General features: G+C 43.8%; 1 protein-coding gene across 1 annotated transcript in view; it reads right to left on the reverse strand.

Annotated features, from left to right (window-relative positions):
- Positions 1 to 9,805, reverse strand: part of LOC141114077 (cadherin-like protein 26) — a 177,405-nt gene extending 167,600 nt beyond the window's left edge. Inside the window, exon 1 of the mRNA XM_073607538.1 lies at positions 9,538 to 9,805. Coding sequence (XP_073463639.1) covers positions 9,538 to 9,576 — 39 coding nt within the window. The 5' untranslated portion in view covers positions 9,577 to 9,805. The remainder of the gene's footprint in view (positions 1 to 9,537) is intronic.
- Between the last annotated feature and the right edge of the window lie 10,654 nt (positions 9,806 to 20,459).

Raw genomic sequence — 20,459 nt, forward strand, 5'->3', positions numbered from 1 at the left:
TGGGGGGGGGGGCAGGGACAAAAGTAGGGGGGCAACTATAAAACGCTATATATATATATATATATATATATATATATATATATATATATATATATATATATATATAAATATTCACTAACAAAAAAAAGTTTTAAATTGTTTATCGTTTATAAAAATAAGCAGGAAAACAATAATTAAATGGAGGAGAATAGGGAGTTAATTAAGGCTAATTAGAGTAAATTAAGGGTTAATAAGGGGTTAAACAGAGGAACATTTGTTCATCCCTTTGATCTGCAGATGAAGACACAAAAAGATACAAAAATAAACAATGTTTCTTTTTATTTTAATGTTTCAGTGGCTGAGCAATGTTGTTAATTAACATTGCCAGGTGTTTTTTTTTTTTTTTTTTTTTTTGGACAGCTCCAATTACCAGACTTCTTTAACACTTCAGCTGTCAACAGAGGAGACCCACTGACCGCTCAAAGAACCGAGCCTGAAAGTATCTGTTTCAGGTATCGGTGCATTTGCACGAGTACCGATAATTGTGAAAATACTCGGTATCGGCACCGATACTGGTATTGGTGCAACCCTAGTTAAAACACATCAATAGGGTTGTTTCCATTAAAACCCAACACTTCATTTTGGGTTGCCGACCTGCCATCCCAGAGCATCATTAATATGGATGGAGGCGGCAGTAGAGGGAGCAAGCAGCTGCAGAGGGAGCAGAGTTGCATAAGCCGATGCTTCTTCCATAGTGCTGGCTCCCGACGCAGGTGGAGCGATACCAAATACACTCCGCCTGGAAAACCAACATTTTCTACAGCTGGGGATTAATGCAGATGAAGAAAGGTCAGTTTATGAAAATCACAGTTTGGACATCACAGCAATGGAGATAATAGATTTTTGCAGAGTTTGGGCATATATGAGCAATTGCATTACAATGGTTATCAGGCTACTTTCACAACGATCTGCAAGTGCAGTGCGGCTTTCCTGCAGGTTAGCTACACTGAGCCATAAACTTCTACTATATCCTGCGGGTTCGGTGCGCTTTCTGAAAGCTCACCAAAAGAAAAAAAAAAAAAAAAACTCTTGAATGCAGAAATTTTGGTCAACTTTCAGGAAGTACACAAGAAGAATAGTGTAAAGTTCATTGCAACCAAGCCGTAGGTAAGCAGTTGGTGCACTGTGCTGCATCCGCGGTCCAGGTAAAACGCAGCACATCAGTGTAAAAGCAGCCTTATGGGGGGCTCAGGACAGTAAGGGCTTGTTTACATTTGAGGTTTGGATGGCGATAAAAGTCCATAGTTCATTGTGGCCTGTGACTGGTTACCAAAACACCTACCGTATATATTCGAGTATAAGCCAAAGTTTTTCAGCACATTTTTGTGTGCTGAAAATGCCCCCCTCGGCTTATACTCGAGTCAAGCACTTTTCTGCAGCAGAGAATGACATTTTCAGAACCGGGGCCACTTGGTGCAGTGGAACTAGCACTACAATATATCCAAAGTTGGGGTTCCTAGCACCAAGTGGCCCCGAGATACAAGGCCCCAAACTTGGTTCGGAAAATGTCATTCTCTGCTGCAGAAAAGTGCTTGACATTTTCCGAACCAACTTTGGGGCCCCGTATCTCAGGGCCACTTGGTGCTAGGAACCCCAGCTTTGAAAGTGTTGTAGTGCTAGTTCGACTGGGTTTGCACATCAAATGTGGGGTTCCTAGCACCAAGTGGCCCAGAGATACGGGACCCCAAAATCGGTCAACTGTGTCCATCTGCAGCAATGCCATTTTGAGACCCTTTGGGTCCAGAGACCCCAAATTTTGGCTGCAGCTAGGGGGCATCTAGGAACCCCTAACTACCGAGTTTGAAGTTCGGGAGACCTATGGCTGTAAGTGAGCACAGTGAGGCTGCAAATGGGCACAGTGAGGCTGCAAATGGGCATTGTTGACCCTCTTTTCTACTTACAGTACCGGCGCATTTCTCACCCTAGGCTTATACTCAAGTCAATAAGGTTTCCCAGTGGTAAAATTAGGTGCCTCGGCTTATATTCGGGTCGGCTTATACTCGCGTATATACGGTAAGTGGCCCTCACTCTTCAAAATGTTGAGCACCCCTTGCTTAACATCTACGAAAAATTATGATTAGCTATTTACACCAACCTTGAAAAATGAATATGAACATATTCCTGTTTTATAATTTTAGAGTGGATTTTTTTATTTTTTTTATAAAAGGATCTGAAAAGAATGCTTTATTCTTAGATCAAGATAAACTAAAAGAACAATTGGTTATGAAGCGAAACATACACAGGTTTTCACCTTGGAGAAAAGAAATTAGTAACAATATATATCTATCAGCCTCATTTCTCAATTTGTTGATTAAAACACATATATACTGTTAATATAAGAATGTCATACGTGTTATTACTGCTTTGTCCTAAGGGAGAACGTTATCCTTTTTTAAATTGAAAACATGCGATAAGCTTTTATTTTGGTCATATCAAAAAAATCGCATTACAGCATGTCAGAACATAAGTCACTTTAAACTGCTGTGTGTGTCATCGGCTCCAGAGGCGATTCTTTAAGCCAAGAGTTGCAGGTGGTAATTACCTAAATGGGATTCCCCTGAAAACTGTAATAAAGACAGCTATACTTGAAGAAGCATTCTTTATTACGAGAATATGCCGGACCGATTAAAAGTAGGTAGCGATTTGAATTAATTCAAATCATACACTCCATTTAGTCTAATAGCATAACTACAGTATGAAAATACCTAATATGAGTGATTATTTTCCATCAGTTTTTGATAATATCATGAAGATATTTGGTAGTTAAGAAGCAACAAACTATACGTAAAGCCTATTTTTTTTTTCTCATCTTGGATACAGTAGTAGAGACTTAAAACTGCTGTCATTGTCATTTTTTTTTTCTTGCCATCTGTCTTGTTAGGGAGATTTTCTTTTAATTCCGTTTTGTAGACTCAAAACAGGAATTAAAAGGATATCTTTGAACTCCCATTCCTGTTCTGGTGGCAGTTCAGAATTCCGAATGTACCCTCATGTTCCTTTCTGGTGATACTGGTAATCAGGGCAATTAGAGACAGTAAATTTCCCTAAAAAGGACACAGACACAAAAAAAAAAAAAAAACACATGAAAAAAAAACAAGGATTCTAACTAGTCCCCACTGTATCCAAAGTAACAACTTGCCAACCACGCACTGTAGTTTTACTGCTACAGTGTGGGCCGACTGCACAGAATGGAGGGGGTGCGGGCCACATATACACACACACACACACACCATAGTTTGTAGATGCTATTGGGATTTTGTTTTTTTTTACCAAAAATATGTAGCATAAAACATATTGGCCTAAAATTATGAATATGAATAAATTTGATTTTTTTTTATTTTATGAATATGTTTTATAGTAAAAAATAGATTATTTTGTTTTGTTTTTTTTAATTTTGGTCTTTTTTTTTGGTTTAGTTTATAGCGCAAAAAATAAAAATACCCAAAAGGTGATCAAAGATCACCAAAGAAAGCTCTATTTATGGGAAACAAATGACATAAATTTCATCTGTATACAGTGTTACAAGACCACGCAATTGTCAGGTAAAGTAACGCGGTGCCTTATAGCAAAAAAAATGGCCTGGCATGAAGAGAGGGGGGTAAATCTTTTAGAGGTCAAGTGGTTACATTTTTCCTTTACTTTATCTTGAAAACCCAACTCCAGCCAAAACAATTTTTTAATATTTAGGCTGAGCAGGTGAAGGATAGAATGTTGGGCTGGGAACTACAGTCCCAGTGTCTTAGTGGCATGTGCTGGAAAGCAGAGTTTTTTTGTTTTTTTTTTAGTACCCCAGAGCAAATTCCATGTGTCCTGGGTCCTGCGGAACAGATTCCAAAGTTCTGGGAATGTCCTGCAGATTTCGGGACACTTGGCAACTACACAGAGCCAATAGCAGGCTCAGCTTTTCCCATCAAGTGCTGAAGATGCCAAGTGACCAATAGGACGCTTAGAGTAGCTCCTGATATTTAGGAAGCAAAGTATGCAATACAGCACTGATACCGGTGCGTTCTGGCACAAAAAAAAGGCCAGAGTTCTATTTTCTATCTAAAATAAATATTTTTTCTTTCAGATTTGGCTAGAGTGGTGAGGGGTTAATTTAATATATCTTTTAACGGCTTGCAAAATTTACAACGCTAAAACCTTTTAAAAAATTAAGTTGTGTGGAAAATGTGTAAACATGCCTTTTTATTTTAAAAACCCAATAAAAAAAAAATATTTTAATGGAATCTTTCAGTCTATTTTGTAATGTAATGTAATTACAGTGGAACAGCTCATTACTATACCTCTGCCAACTTTTTTCTACCTACTTTGACCTCTGCCCATCCTGTTCCTCTATCCTTTTCTAATAACAGCCTAATGTCACCATGCAACCACCTCTCACTTTTATCAGTGTGAAGCAGTCTGGTCTTGGAAACTCATTGGCCTTCAACTGGTTTCTGAGGTCAAGTTGAACCCCACAGGCATTATTTGCAGCACCTGTAAAAATCGCTTCAGACATCCAACAATGTACAAGTAAATTGTACAAGGTAAAAACAGAAGAGGAGGGACGGAGAGCAGGAGGTAGACAGTCCTGGGATAAACAATAGTCATCATACAAGGTTTTCATGAACATGAATGATCTTTTGTTCCCTAAAGCCTTTACTCAGCACTGCACCACTGATGCTGGATTTTCACCTGGTCTATCTAAACCGAGCCCCACTGGGAGACTATCTTCTAATACAGGGATCCTCAAACTACGGCCCTCCAGCTGTTATGGAACTACACATCCCATGAGGCATTGTAAAACTCTGACATTCACAGACATGACTAGGCATGATGGGAATTGTAGTTCCTGAACAACTGGAAGGCCATAGTTTGAAGAACCCTGTTCTAATATCTATAGACACTTTAACTGAGGGTGGTGGATCTAAGGTTGCCACCTCATCCCTTTAAACCCGAACACATATTGATTACACAGGTTCTGAGGCTGATTAAGGTGGTAATTAAACTCACTTGTTGCCTTGTCTGCATTAAATTAGCCTTCAGAACCTGTGTAATTCATATGTGTTCGGGTTTAAAGGGATGAGGTGGCAACTCAAGGTGGATCCAGAGTGCTATTCCTTTCTGCTAACAAGGGCACCATTCTGGGTAAAAGGTTGACACACCCATAAAGTTTTTACAATTTGTATAATAAGTACGTTTTTAAAAATTTGAGCTCTTGCAGTAAATACATATGATTTGTGAATGAAGCAATCAAGAAATATATAAAAAATAGCAGGCGATTCAATAAGCTGACATCTATCCAATACTGAAATACCAGTTTTGGGATACACTGTTACCTTAAAGGAGGAGATTAGTCCATTTATAAAAAATTAAAAAACTCAACAGCTACAAATACTGTAGCTGCTGACCTTTAATAAAAGGACTCTTACCTGTCTACGGATCCAGCAGTGTCCTCACCTGGGCCGGCTCTTCGCCAGCTTTCGGTTTCTCCACGCCAGCATGTTTACTGAGGGCAGCAGGTTGTGACTACATCTGGCTCCCCACTGCGCATTGCCCGAATCATGCTGTGCAATCTGAATAGTACCGCAGCCTCCTGGAACCTGTGACGTGTCCCAAGAGGTTGTGGTCAGGGAGGGACCCCAAACCCCCAAAACATTCCAAATATGATTGGGGGGGGGGAGCAGAACTTCCCTTTTGGATGAAGTTACGCTTTAAACAGTCACTGATTACAATTGTATAGCCTCCAAAAAGTTAAAGAGGCACCCCTAAAAAATAAAAAGTCAGCAGCTACAAAAATTGTAGCTGAAGACTTTTAATATAAGGACATTTACCTGTCCAGGGATCCAGCAAAGTCCTCACCCAAGCCAATTCTTAAATCTGCTTTGGGTGCAGGCATTGACATCTTAAGTAAGGGCAACTGGCAATGAAGCCCTGTAGGACCAGTGATGTGTCCCAGAAGGGTGCAGGGAAAGGGCCGAGCCTCCAGCTCAGATCGCCACAGCGCATCTGACTAGAAGAGGGAGCGGGTACCTGTGAAAAACAGGTACCTGCTCTCCCTCCGAAAAAGTGCCAAAATGTGGCAGTGGAGGGGGAAAGATGCAAAAAAGTGGAACTTCCGCACTTGAGGGAAGTTCAGCTTTGCCTGTAATTTTTTTTTTTTTTAGTTGCATGGGTTTCCTGACATTTGTCCATGTACGCAGCCCAAAACAAAATATACAAAAGCTTTGTTTCATGTTACACTTGCTTACTGACTTCTACTCCATTGGAGCCATAGTTTCCATACACAGCACATATGATGGCAAAAGAAGCCTGAAACAGCTGTATGCCAGTTGAAATAAATGGTTATATGATTTTAGGCCATATACTATACTAGAGATGGGTTCTGAATGTACATTTGGCTACTGGGGTGTAAAGGAATGATTTTGGAAAGCTCCACCCACTGTTCCAGAATGAGGAATAATCCTCTCTTTCTGGGAAATGTAGGAAATTAGACATGAGAATACTTTCTGTTTGAAGGCTCTACTATGCAAAGGCTTCCTTGTATGATATACAGTACATACCACAACAATAATAAACACACAGCTTATTGCATAATCTGTAAAGCCAGCCATAGATGTTTTATCGCTCAGTTAGAATCCGTCCTGCTGAGCGATTGTGTTCTCCCGATGGGGGGGGAGCCCTCCCGTCCAGGAGAACACACAGTCCAGGAGAACACACATTGATTATTGCTAGCATCTATAGCAAGGTACTCATAGACACAAGACAACAGACAACTTAATACAGCCAATGGTGGTTTGATCAAAAGCTCCATGCTGTAAACATCAAATGATGGCAGACACAAATGACTGATGAATCAAGGTGTAAAATATGATCAACAATTTTTGGTATCTTTGGCCAACTATTGTTAAGCAGGCCATACATGGTGGAATTTCGAACGAATTTTCTTTTCAAAATCAGAAAGTTTTTTTTTTTTTTTTTTTGTGATATGATGATGCCACCATTGATTTTCGAAATTCGGCCGACCAAGCCTTCAATTTCACCTCATGTTGCTGCAGAAAAGATTTTGGTGGCTGGGAATCTTCTTTTCTCTCCGTAAATTTTCTTTTTTTATTACATTTCTCGCACGATTCTCACATCATTGATTAGAAAATCGTATGTTTTTCTAAAAATTTCCAACATGTCCGATTCCTCAAATTTGATTGCCGCACGAAAATCGGCCGTTGCTGCAGGCCACTAATGGTGCAAAAATTCTTTGATACGATTGTCGAAAGAAAATTCTTTCGAAATGCAAACCATGTATGGCCGGCATTAATCCCTCATCATCCTTGTGGGCTTGAGCATGAGGGTTTGTATACCACTGGGTAAAAGAGGATTATTCGACCCCCAAACACCAAGTGGTATTGTATAATTTGCTCTGTTGTTGTTCCTTTTTTCTATACCCCTAGTGCCCAACTTATGTTCTGGGGGACACATTCAGTCCCTTGGCACTTATTGTGCGGCCCTTGGGACCAGACACTTGTAGTCAAATGTACCTCTTGCCTTACTAAGTTCTTACTAAGCCTGATCACCATGTGACCTGGAACAGAAGAAGAAAAAGAACTCCTGTGATTTTCTTCTGTGGATTCTGGGAATGCCTCGCCTCATTCCGCATTCCATGCTAGTAGGGAGGTCAAAGAACATCTTTCCTCGAACACCCTAAACACACTATGAGAACTGCCACACAGTACTATAGTACCACTGCACCTGCATTGCCAGAACTAAAACTCGGGAAAGGAAAAATTTATTAAAACTGTGTGTTTATTATTTTTTTTCTGTACTGCCCATTCACTATTCTCTGCGTTATTACATATGCTAAATATTATGTGCAAACCATTAGTTGAACATCACTGTTCTATGTAAACAGACAATTGAACACAAATCAGTGTGGGCCTTCTATACAGCGAATAACAGGCAAATGTTAAACATCAGTTGTAAAAAAGAATGAATTGGTACACACACTAACCAGGTGGCAGGAGTCAGCTTAAGAAAATCTACAAAGGCTGAAAATGAATAATATGATAAGTTATAGAACAAATAAAACCAATAAAGTTCACGTAGCCTAAAATTTAGCGATGCAGTCAGAGTCAGCTTCTCTACTTAGATTGCAGCTGGCCCTTGAGTTTGGAAGTCTTTTGTCATCATATCTACTGGTCATTATTTGGTCCGCATTCCCAATGGATTGTTCCATTTGTTGTCATTCATTCTGTATGTAAATGACTACTCTCTGGTACATGCCAAGATGTCTCCCTCTTTGTCTGTATGCTTGGTAAAAAGTAAAGAAATTGCAAACAAAAAAAAAAAACAAATAGTGGACGTAGCTTAAAGCGGAGTTCCGGCAAAAAATTATTTTTTGGGGGGGATCCGAGTATTATTGCTACTGTAATTAAAATAATAATATACCGTATAAGCCGAGTTTTTCAGCACTTTTTTTTGGGGCTGAAAATGCCCCACTCGGCTTATACTCCAGTATTTTCTGACGATAGAATTCAACGTCAAAAGTGATGTAATGTGTTGAATTTTTTGTATGCGTTTTTTCATTTCTGAGCATGCCTAGTTGTTGCTCTTCCGATTTTTTTTTTTTTGTCAGAAAACCATACTAATGAAAATAAAAAAAATAAAAAAATAAAAAAAAATAAAATCGGACATTGTGGTCACATCAGACAAAAATTTTCAAGCCTGCACATCCAGTTTTTGTCTGCCGAAAATACCAACGGTCAGAAAATCGGCAGATCGTTCATCGAACGAAACTTATCTTCAGATTTTCTGACCGCGTGTACGGAAAAGTCAAAGTCAAATTTGCGATGGAACCTTCCAACTTTTTTTAGCAATGCAAGAAAAAAAAAAAAAAATGTCAAAAACACTCCACTTTAAGCAACTGTAACTGAAATTCTAACTGTGCCATGTAACATTAGAAGCAGTTACTGCACGCATCACTGACACCAACCTTAGTTCGCTATAGCGTATTGACTTTCTGAAAAGGAAATCCACAAATCCACAGATTGTCAAGAATACACAAGTCTCGTTCAAAGTATGTGCAGAGACTAGAAATGACCATTTACTTTAAAATGATAGGTAATTGGTTTTACATGATCACAGGATAAGAGTCGTTGATATTTAAAATATTCAAATCTGGTCAAGTAAGATCAAGGTGCCCATCTTGAACACTGAAAGTTACAATAAAAACACAGATGTAGCTCCTACGTGCTACACAAAGGGGGTTATTTATTAAAGGCAAATCCACTTTGCACTACAAGTGCGCTTGGAAGTGCAGTCGCTGTAGATCCGAGGGGGCCATGCAAGGAAAATAAAAAACAGCATTTTAGCTTGCACGTGATTGGATGATAAAATCAGCAGAGCTTCCCCTCATTTCAGATCTTCCCCTCAGATTTACATGTACTTGTAGTGCAAAGCGGATTTGCCCTTTCGGAAATAACCCACGCAGTGAACCGTGCAGGAAAAATGTTGCTCGCTACTCACCACCAGCAGCAGGACCAGCAGCAAAGGAAAAGTCTTCATTTTTTTACAGTTCCTCTTTGTGACAAGATTCAATACTTTATGTAGCCTGGTGTTGAGCTTGCTAGTACAAAAAATGCACAGGCTTAGGAACAGCCTGAAGCTCCTCTTTCAGACAAGTCAGACTTGATTTGAGACCCTCCCTTTGGTTCCTCCCCTCTGCCCAGCTATAGAATCCCCTCACCACACTACAAACACACAGCCCAAGTGCTAAACTGGATCCTCAGCGACAACCAGACACACCTTCTCTGCTGCACACTGTTTGTGTACTGGTATGAGAAAAGCTTCCAGGCAATGAGAAAGCCCTTTAAGTCTCTCTATGACTCAGACCACATCTTTTCTTTTGTGATTTTAAAAAGAACCGGCTCCAGGTTTCCATCGTTACCGCAAATCTGTTAAATCTTTTCTGTCGAAACCTAAAGTGGTTTTACAGGTAAAAGTTTTCTCGTATCTTAAAGGGGTTGTAAACCTTTGTGTTTTTTCACCTTAAAGCGGAGCGCCGCGCGTTTTTTTTGTTTTTATTAAAAGTCAGCCGCTACAAAAAGCATAGTTGCCAACAGTCCCGATTTTCACGGGACAATCCCCATTTTGGGACCCACGTCCCGATTGGAGGCTGTCCCGAATCGGGATTTTCCATAAGGAAAATCGTGAATGTTGTTTTTTTGTGTTTGGAGCAGCGGGCTCCAGCAAAATGGTGCTGCTCTATCTTCCCCCTAGTGTTGAGTGGAGAGAGGAAGGGGGCTCGATCCATGCAGCCAATGAAGCGGCTTCTTTAGCTGTACGGCCCCTCCCCTCTCCACTGAAGCAAGCAGAAGACACGGCGCCGTCGCCGTGTCTTGCCGAACGTTCCCCAGCCCCGTACTGCGCAAGCGCTGCATCTGCGCAGTACAGGGGGTCCTTCATTGCCGAGGGGAACTTTCTTGGCAGGACACCGGCCACTCCTGCACTGAGCGGGGGCTGCATTGAGGGGGGGGCTGCACTGGGGGGTCTGCACTAATAGAGGGGGGGCTGCACTGAGGGGGGGCCTGTACTAATAGAGAAGGGCTGCACTGAGGGGGGCTGCACTAATTGAGGGGGGGCTGCGCTGAGGGGGGTCTGCACTAATTGAGGGGGGGGTCTGCACTAATTGAGGGGGGATCTGCACTAATAGAGGGGGGTCTGCACTAATAGAGGGGGGTCTGCACTAATTGAGGGGGGGTCTGCACTAATTGAGGGGGGATCTGCACTAATAGAGGGGGGTCTGCACTAATTGAGGGGGGGGGGCAGCACTGAGGGGGGTCTGCACTAATAGAGGGGGGGCTGCACTGAGGGGGGGCCTGTACTAATAGAGAAGGGCTGCACTGAGGGGGGCTGCACTAATTGAGGGGGGGCTGCGCTGAGGGGGGTCTGCACTAATTGAGGGGGGATCTGCACTAATTGAGGGGGGATCTGCACTAATAGAGGGGGGTCTGCACTAATAGAGGGGGGTCTGCACTAATTGAGGGGGGGGCAGCACTGAGGGGGGTCTGCACTAATAGAGGGGGGGCTGCACTGAGGGGGGCTGCACTAATAGAGGGGGGGTCTGCACTGATGGAGGGGATCTGCACTGATGCAGGGGGTCTGCACTGAGGGGGTCTATACAGACTCTGGCGGGGGCACCTGATGCAAGGACAGACTCTGCCGGGGCACCTGATGCAAGGACGGACTCTGCCGGGGGCACCTGATGCAAGGACGGACTCTGCCGGGGGCACCTGATGCAAGGACGGACTCTGCCGGGGGCACCTGATGCAAGGACGGACTCTGCCGGGGGCACCTGATGCAAGGACGGACTCTGCCGGGGGCACCTGATGCAAGGACGGACTCTGCCGGGGGCACCTGATGCAAGGACGGACTCTGCCGGGGGCACCTGATGCAAGGACGGACTCTGCCGGTGGCACCTGATGCAAGGACAGACTCTGCTGGTGGCAGGCAACGTGGCTAGTGACACGCTCAGGGATCCCACTGATTTGGCATTATGGTGAGTTGAATGATTTAATTTTATATTACAATATAATAATAGAAATAATGCGCTTCAATCATCCTGACACCATAACAACCATGGTGTCGGGATGATTGAAGCGTTAACACCAGGCGTTTGGAGTATCTTTATCTGCTGATTGTTAAACTTTCTAGAATACACATATTTTTATTGTGTAGGATCTGGGGCTGCTGTCCCGTCATTCCCCTCTCCCCCTTTCCCTCTCCATCCCTTATTCATCTCAGACTCTAACCACACCCTCTTGAGCCACGCCCATTTAAGCCACTCCCGCATTTCACATAAGCCACACCCACTTTTCATGAAAGCCGCGCCCATTTTTCGCCGCAGCGCGCTTCGCACTTATCATTTTTTGCTAAACCACGCCTACAAACAAATGCCCCGCCCCCTAATTATTGTACGGCTCCGCCTACAGCCAAAAAAGGTCCCACATATTTTTTTTGCAATGTTGGCAACTATGCAAAAAGTGTAGCGGCTGACTATTAATAAACAGACACTTACCTTTCCAATGGTGTAAGAGAAGTCCAGGTAACAGACGCGCTCCTGCGCACAAGTAGGGGCACACCAGTGTAAAGAAGGACTTGTATTGGCGCATGCGCGAGCATAGGTGCACGTTTGGGCGCCAAGTAGCCTAAACTGAGCACTGATACATGAACTTTGCTGAGTGGTCTTTCAGCTAGTGCCTGCTTACCTGATCTGTTCCAGTTACCTGTGTTTTGACCCGGCTATACCTGAACCTTCTCCTCGACTTCCGCCTGCCTACCTGATCCCGGCTTGTGTTTGACTCCGCTTCTGCCTGATGTTCCTGTACCTTGCTGCCCGTCTGTGTACCGCTTGTATCCCGTCTCTGCCTCCTGTCTCGGTACCTGCTCTGTCCGGCTGTTGATGACCTCCTGGCTTTCGTCCCGGCTACACCTCCATCTGCTAATCCAGCGATTCGGAGCTCCAGTTCTCAGAGCCTGCCCAGCGCTCTACAGCCACCTGGTTCCTGCCAAGGCCCAGCCAGCGCCAACAGCTACATCGGCCCTCGTGCCACTCTGTGTCCTTCACTCCCTGTCATCACTACCAGGGGTGTCGGACAGGAGGTGCAAGAGAAGCCCCCTCTACAGCTTGATCTCCACCAGGTACGTGACAAATGGTCCAGCGATGTGGGTGGCCGAAGCCTCGCTCCTCTCCCCCTCCTCTCCGCTGGCGCTGTCATAGCAACTGTGGGCACCCGGCCGTGACAGTTTTCGGCTTCACGGCCGGGCGCGAGTTGCGCTGTGTTCTGCTAGTGGCCAGACAATCTACTGGGACCTGTGACGTGTCCCAGAAAATTGCAGAGAGGGAGGGGCAGCCTAGAGCAGGAAGGAGGAAGTGGGACAGGAAGTCCCTCTCTAAAGTAGGTACACACTGCCAACATTTTGAGATGGTAATGAGGGACACCTACTAGCAAACGTATGTAGACATAGGACATGCCCCCTGCCACGCCCCCTTAAAGGGGAAATAACAAAAAAAAGGTTAATTAAATCCACAAGTGCTTTTTTTTAACCACTACTTTTCCTTTATATTGGCTTTTAAAATTGAAAAAATGCAGCAATTTAGAATTTGGATGAAAGGTTTAGCACTGGGAAACACTTTTTGAAAGATAAAAAGTGAATTTTATATACAACTATATAGATGTGACCAAAATGAGGGACAAATGAGGAGGAAAGAGGGACAGAGGGACATTGCTACAAATCAGGGACAGTCCCTCAAAATCAGGGACAGTTAGGAGCTATGTACACCCCCCCCCCCCAAAAAAAATGAGAAGCCAAATGTGGCATGTCAGGAGGCGAGGAGTACTTAAAGTGGAATTTCCACTTTTGGGTGGAACTCTCCTGGCTACCCCCCCTCTGAGTGCCCCCATAGCATGCCGCTTTCTATAGGGGCACTCAGAGGGGGGGTAGACAGGAGCGCCAGCAGGCAACCCCAGAAGAGGAGGATCGGGGCTGCTCTGTACAAAACCATTGCACAGAACAAGTAAGTATGGCATGTTTGTTATCAAACAAAATCCTTTATGCCGCATACACAAGGTCGGACTTTTCGGCTACAAAAGTCCGACAGCCCGTCCGCCAGACCTTCAACGGACTTTTGGCGGACTTGCGACGGACTTTCTAACGAACGGACTTGCCTACACATGATCACACCAAAGTCCGATGGATTCGTACGTGATGACGTACACCGGACTAAAATAAGGAAGTTGATAGCCAGTAGCCAATAGCCGCCCTAGCGTCGGTTTTTGTCCGTCGGACTAGCATACAGACGAGCGGATTTCTGGGTCCGGCGGAGTTACGACGTAAAGATTTGAAGCAAGTTCCAAATCTAAAGTCCGTCAGATTTGCGACTGGAAAAGTCCGCTGAAGGTCCGGTGAAGCCTACACACGATCGGATTGTCCGCCGGCTTTGGTCCGTCGACGTCCGTCAGACCAGTCCGGTCGAAAAGTCCGACCGTGTGTACACGGCATTAGAATCACTTTAAAGTTGACCTTCATTCCAAAAAAATGACTTTGTACTATTAAAACCTTTCCCTTTCCTGCAGTGTAAAAACCTTTGTTTTTTTCTGATTACTTCTGGAACAAATCTAGGCCTCTTTTTCTTTTAAATCTTTATACATATCTTATTTTCAGGTGCCCTCAAACCAGTTGTGTGCCACCACAGTCCTTCCTATGGCAGTGGGTGGGTCCTGAATCCTGAAGAGAGGGTCACTACGTAATGGCCACTCTGCAGCATTCTCCTGCTTCCAGAGAGGTCTGATGACTTGCCCCCAGGGGATAGGTTCTTGATAACCTGTGCTCACCTGAATGACAATGAGTGTCATTTAAGGCCTCATGCACACTGGGCATTTGGCTCAGAGGCATGAGAGGCCGGCATTTTGGTACAAGCAGTGGGCACAAGTGCACCGTCCAGAGTCCCCCACCGGCAGCCTGTAACACTCTATGAGAGGCTGACAGCTGCTACACCTGGATGGTGCAATAGGAAGTACTAATATTTAGGGCATTATATGCTCAGGAGGCAAATCCCCAGAATTTAAGCTCAGTGCATTGTCTTTCTGCAATGGATTTCACACTCCCATAGAGTTTTTCAGGATGCCGGCAGCAGTGGTTGCAGACGCTGCGGGAGACAAATGCAGTAGCAGATCGATGCTGCAGCCACCCTAGGGGCATATAAGGTTGTTTTTTGTAAACCCAATACTTCTCTTTAAAGCTCAGTTCAGCTCAGCAGTTCAGCTGGAACCTGCCGATTATTTGGTCCATGTGTACAAATGTCTGTTCAACAGAAACCAGTCTAACGATCGGCTTCTGATGAACGGCCATGCTGGAAAACCAGCATTTGATTTCCCTGCATCAACATCGCTTGTGTTAATGTGGGGATCTGTCCGTTTATTTTTTTTCCAGTTCAACCCACTGGATGAACAAAAACAAAAACTGTGTGTGTATCCAGCTTAAATCTTTGACATGAAGAGACAGTGAATGGTTGGCTCTGGATTCCAAAGCATGTGCTGTCAGCCCTGGCTACCTATTGTCTGATGGATTACAAAGAACACGGGCTTCTCCTTATCACCCAACCCCCTCCTCATCACCAAAACCCCTAGGGCAAAGAGCAAAAGAGGTTATCAGCCCACAAGATTTATAACAAAATACAGTGCCTTGAAAAAGTATTCACACCCCTTGAAATTTTCCACATTTTGTCATGTTACAACCAAAACGTTTATGTATTTTATTGGGATTTTATGTGATAGACCAACATAAATTAGCACATAATTGTGAAGTGGAAGAAAAATAATAGTTTTTAAAAAATGTTTACAAAAATAAATCTGAAAAGTGTGTTGTGCATTTGTATTCAGTGGCGTCACTAAGGTTGGCGTCACCTGGTGCGGAAAAACATGGTGTTACCCCCTCCCCCCCATGTTTTACCGCATCGGAGCGGCTTTCTTCTCCAGCCTGCCACAGTGCTCTGTCCTGCTGCTGTGGAGTGACAGTATGAGCAGAACAGAGCAGTACACTCGGAAGGCTAGCACATCAGGCTCTTCTGTCCAGCCTGCCACAGTGCACTTGATGGTGTCACCCAAGGCTCAACCATGCCCCCACCACAACCCCCCCACAGGGGAAGCACACTGCATAAAAGGGTAGGCGCGGCCGAATTGCGTGCTACATACAGGGTGCAGGACTCTGGAGTATGCTGGGTACAGGGGGAAGGACTCAGGATTGCGCGCTATGTACAGGGTGCAGCACTCAAGATTGCACTACGTACAGGGTGCAGGACTCAGGATTGCGCTACATACAGGGTGCAGGACTCAGGAATGTGCTACATACAGGGTGCAGGACTCAGGACTGTGCTATGTACAGGGGGCAGGGTACAGAAGTGCGCTGTATACAGGGCACAAGGCTCAGGACGGCGCTACGTACAGGGTGCAGAGTTCAAAAGCTCACTGTGTACAGGGGGCAGGGTTCAAAAACTCACAAAGTACAGGGTGCAAGGCTCAAGAGTGTAAAAAAGTTAAGTACTGCATGCTACACAGAACAGAAGAGAGGACAGAGGGGCTGCTGCTGAAGAGCAGCTACAACTTACAGAAAGTGTGCAGTCTGGACTTTAGAAGGAGCTGCCGCCGGGACAGTAGAGCTGTCATACACATCGCCCACCAGTGGATGTCTTTCCCGAACTCTTACAATTGGCCAATGCTGCTGGTCAGTCCTGTGATCGCTTTAGTTGGTCAGGAGAGATGGGGCAGGCGGTGTCTGCAGCGCTGCTCATCTGCGGCATCATGACCTGTGTGTGGGGGTTAATATGACACCGGGTAGCCGGAAGTCATAGGCAAACCTGCGGGGCTGGGATTTGTTCCAGATAACTATGTGTGCAGATGAATGATGCACCCCTGGTGTCACCCCTCTGGCAGGTGTCACCCTGGTGTGGGACACACCCCCCGCCCCCCTATAGCGATGCCACTATTTGTATTCAGCCCCCCTTTACTCTGATACCCCTAACTAAATTCTAGTGGAACCAATTGCCTTCAGAAGTCACCTAATTAGTAATTAGTAAATCTGGAGGAGATACAGAGATCCACAGCTCAGGTGGGAGAATCTGTCCACATGACAACTATTAGTTGTGCTCTCCACAAATCTGGCCTTTATGAAAGAGTGGCAAGAAGAAAGCCATTGTTGAAAGAAAACCATAAGACGTCCCGTTTGCAGTTTGCAAGAAGCCATGTGGGAGGACACAGCAAACATGTGGAAGAATGTGCTCTGGTCAGATGAGACCAAACTTGACCTTTTTGGCCAGAACACACCATCCCCAACGTGAAACATGGTGGTGGCAGCATCATGATGTGGGCATGCTTTTCTTCAGCAGGGACAGGGAAGCTGGTCAGAGCTGATGGAAAGATGGATGGAGCCAAATACAGGGCAATCTTAGAAGAAAACCTGTTAGAGTCTGCAAAAGACTTGAGACTGGGGCGGAGGTTCACTAACGACCCTAAACATACAGCCAGAGCTACAATGGAATGGTTTAGATCAAAGCATATTCATGTGTTAGAATGGTCCAGTCAAAGTCCAGACCTACAGTGCCTTGAAAAAGTATTCAAACCCCTTGAAATTTTCCACATTTTGTCATGTTACAACGAAAAACATAAAATGTATCTTATTGGGATTTTATCAGATGGACCAACACAAAGTGGCACATAATTGTGAAGTGGAAGAAAAATAATCAATGGTTTTAAAAATGTTTTTACAAATAAATATCTGAAAAGTGTGGCCTGCATTTGTATTTAGCCACCTTTATTCTGATATCCCTAACTAAGATCTAGTGGAACCAATTTCCTTCAGAAGTCACCTGTGTGTAATTTAATCTCAGTATAAATACAGCTGTTCTGTGAAGACCTCAGAGGTTTGTTAGAGAACCTTAGTGAACAAACAGCATCATGAACGCCAAGGAACACACAAGACAGGTAAATAAATAAGTAAGATAAAGTTGTGGAGAAGTTTAAAGCAGGGTTAGGTTATAAAAAAATATCCCAAGCTTTGAACATCTCACGGAGCACTGTTTATTCCATCATCCGAAAATGGAAAGAGTATGGAACAACTGCAAACCTACCAAACATGGCCGTCCACCTAAACTGACTGGCTGGGCAAGGAGAGCATTAATCAGAGAAGCAGCCAAGAGGTCCATGGTAATTCTGGAGGAGCTGCAGAGATTCACAGCTCAGGTGGGAGAATCTGTACACTGGACAACTATTAGTCGTGCACTCCACAAATCTGGCCTTTATGGAAGAGTGGCAAGAAGAAAGCCATTTTTGAAAGAAAGCCATAAGAAGTCCCATTTGCAGTTCGCGAGAAGCCATTTGATAAACACAGCAAATATGTGGAAGAAGGTACTCTGGTCAGATGAGACCAAAATTGAAAGTTTGCGCCTAAAAGCAAAACACTATGTGTACGTGAAAAACTAACACTGCACATCACCCTTGAACACACCATCCTCACTGTGAAACATGGTGGTGGCAGCATCATGTTGTGGGGATGCTTTTCTTCAGCAGGGACAGGGGGAAGCTGGTCAGAGTTGATGGGAAGGTGGATGGAGCCAAATACAGGACAATCTTAGAAGAAAACCTGTTAGAGTCTGCAAAAGACTTGAGACTGGGGCGGACAATGACCCTAAACATACAGCCAAAGCTACAATGGAATGGTTTAGATCAAAGCATATTCATGTGTTAGAATGACCCAGTCAAAGTCCAGACCTAAATCCAATTGTGAATCTGTGGCAAGACTTGAAAATAACTGTTCACAGAACGCTTTCCATCCAATCTGACAAAGCTTGAGCTATTTTGCAAAGAAGAATAGGCAAAAGATGTGCAAAGCTGGTTGCAAAGCTGGTAGAGGCATCCCCAAAAAGACTTGCAGTGAAAGGTGGTTCTACAAAGTATTGACTCGGGGGGGCTGAATACAAATGCACCCCACACTTTTCACATATTTATTTGTAAAATATTTTGAAAACAATTTATCATTTTCCTTCCACTTCACAATTCCATGCCACTTTGTGTTGATCTATCACATAAAATTCCAATAAAATACAATAAATACCAAAAGGGAGCAAGTTAATTGTTAGGGTTTACATACACTTTAATTGACACCGTAGCTTACAAATGGTATAATAGTAAAAGCTGCATTCATTACCTCAGGTTGTGTGAATTTCACAAAGTGCTTTTTCTACTGAAAAGGCTGTGGGATTCTGAAATTGCCCTGGAGTTATATGTGGCTTCTGGAGCTCTCATTAAAATTGTCAGAATGCTTCAAAAACACGAAGAATACGACAATGGAGGAAGGGACACCTGGGAACAGTCCAGGCTAGTTTATCATGCACTTCTATTTGGCAAGGCAGCAAACAAACAGTTGCAATGCAGGAGGGCTTTGTACAGCAAGTCCATAGCATAAAACAAAACAACAAAATAAAATAGTCACTAAATAAATCCAGGTCAGTTCCTGAATAACAGGGTGCCCCCTAATGGGCTCCCCAAAAACATACAGGTAGTACTTTTTTCAGCGTCAGCACTGAGCCTTTTCACACAGCAACAGGCTCCCACAGCAAAAATAGAGAGAGCCATGAGCATAATGCTGTGTACACACGACTGGACTTTTCGACGGCTGAACTCCGAAGGACTTTTCGACGAACTTTCGACGGAGTTCCGACGAAACGGACTTGCCTACACACGATCACACCAAAGTCCAACTGAATCGAACGTGATGACATACACCGGACTAAAATAAGGAAGTTCATAGCCAGTAGCCAATAGCTGCCCTAGCGTCGGTTTTCATCCGTCGGACTAGCATACAGACGAGCGGATTTTTCAACCAGACTCGAGTCCGTCGGAAAGATTTGAAACATGTTCTATTTTTAATGTCCATCTGATTTTTTTCGACAGCAAAGGTCCAATGAAGCCCACACACGATCGAATTGTCCGACGGTTTTGTTCCGTTGAAACCTTTGCTGACGAAAAGTCCGGTTGTGTGTATACGGCATTAGTCAGCTCACATATATGCTGTAAATGACTGGTCTGGTTACCAGGTAAGATGTGGACCTAGGATTGCTTGAGGTGATTGTAGCTGTACTGGTACACTTGCAACAAGGACAATTGAGCACTGTCCATGATACTTTTTTTTGTTTGCGCTAACATCCAAATTTTCAGGAGAAACCTTTAGGTTGTGCCCCTTCTTCAAGGTCCAAGCAGTATCAAGCGTGTTCTGAAAATTCGGATGTTAGTGCAAATAAAAAAAAAGTATCATGGACAATACTCAATTGTTTATGTGACCTGGGATTTGAGACTTTATCCCATCCAAAGTTCTACAAAGCATCACCACACATTCCACACCATCAGCATTCCACACCAACCATAAACCGTGGCTCCCCTCACCATGTGTTTTTGAGAACCCTAGGTGACATACTATATACACACCTTCCACAATCCTTCCAGACAGTTCCTCACTACATATTACTTTTTAATTATTCTAGCTTGACATGCTTTGGCTGTTTCTTTTTTAGTTTTTTTATACTTTTAGTTTTAGTTCTAAGACACACATGTACCATAGTGTAGGATTATTTACTTGGTGTGATATAGCTATCCAACCATCTAAGGTCAGTTCAGTTATTCCAATTTTCTATGGTTGTATATTTTTATATAAATTGACTTAATAAAAACAGAATGTACTTAACCACTTACGGACCGCCGCACGCCGATATACGTCCTAACTTTGAAGAGGGATATCGTTGTTATGGCAGCAGGTAGCTTCAGCCAGCGGTCCGCCTTCAGATAAAAGTGGTCTCTGCCATGGATTCGCCGCGAGATCACTTTTATCAGCGGCGGGAG

Source organism: Aquarana catesbeiana, linkage group LG12 (assembly GCF_042186555.1).
Source record: "Aquarana catesbeiana isolate 2022-GZ linkage group LG12, ASM4218655v1, whole genome shotgun sequence".
Lineage (NCBI taxonomy): Eukaryota > Metazoa > Chordata > Amphibia > Anura > Ranidae > Aquarana > Aquarana catesbeiana.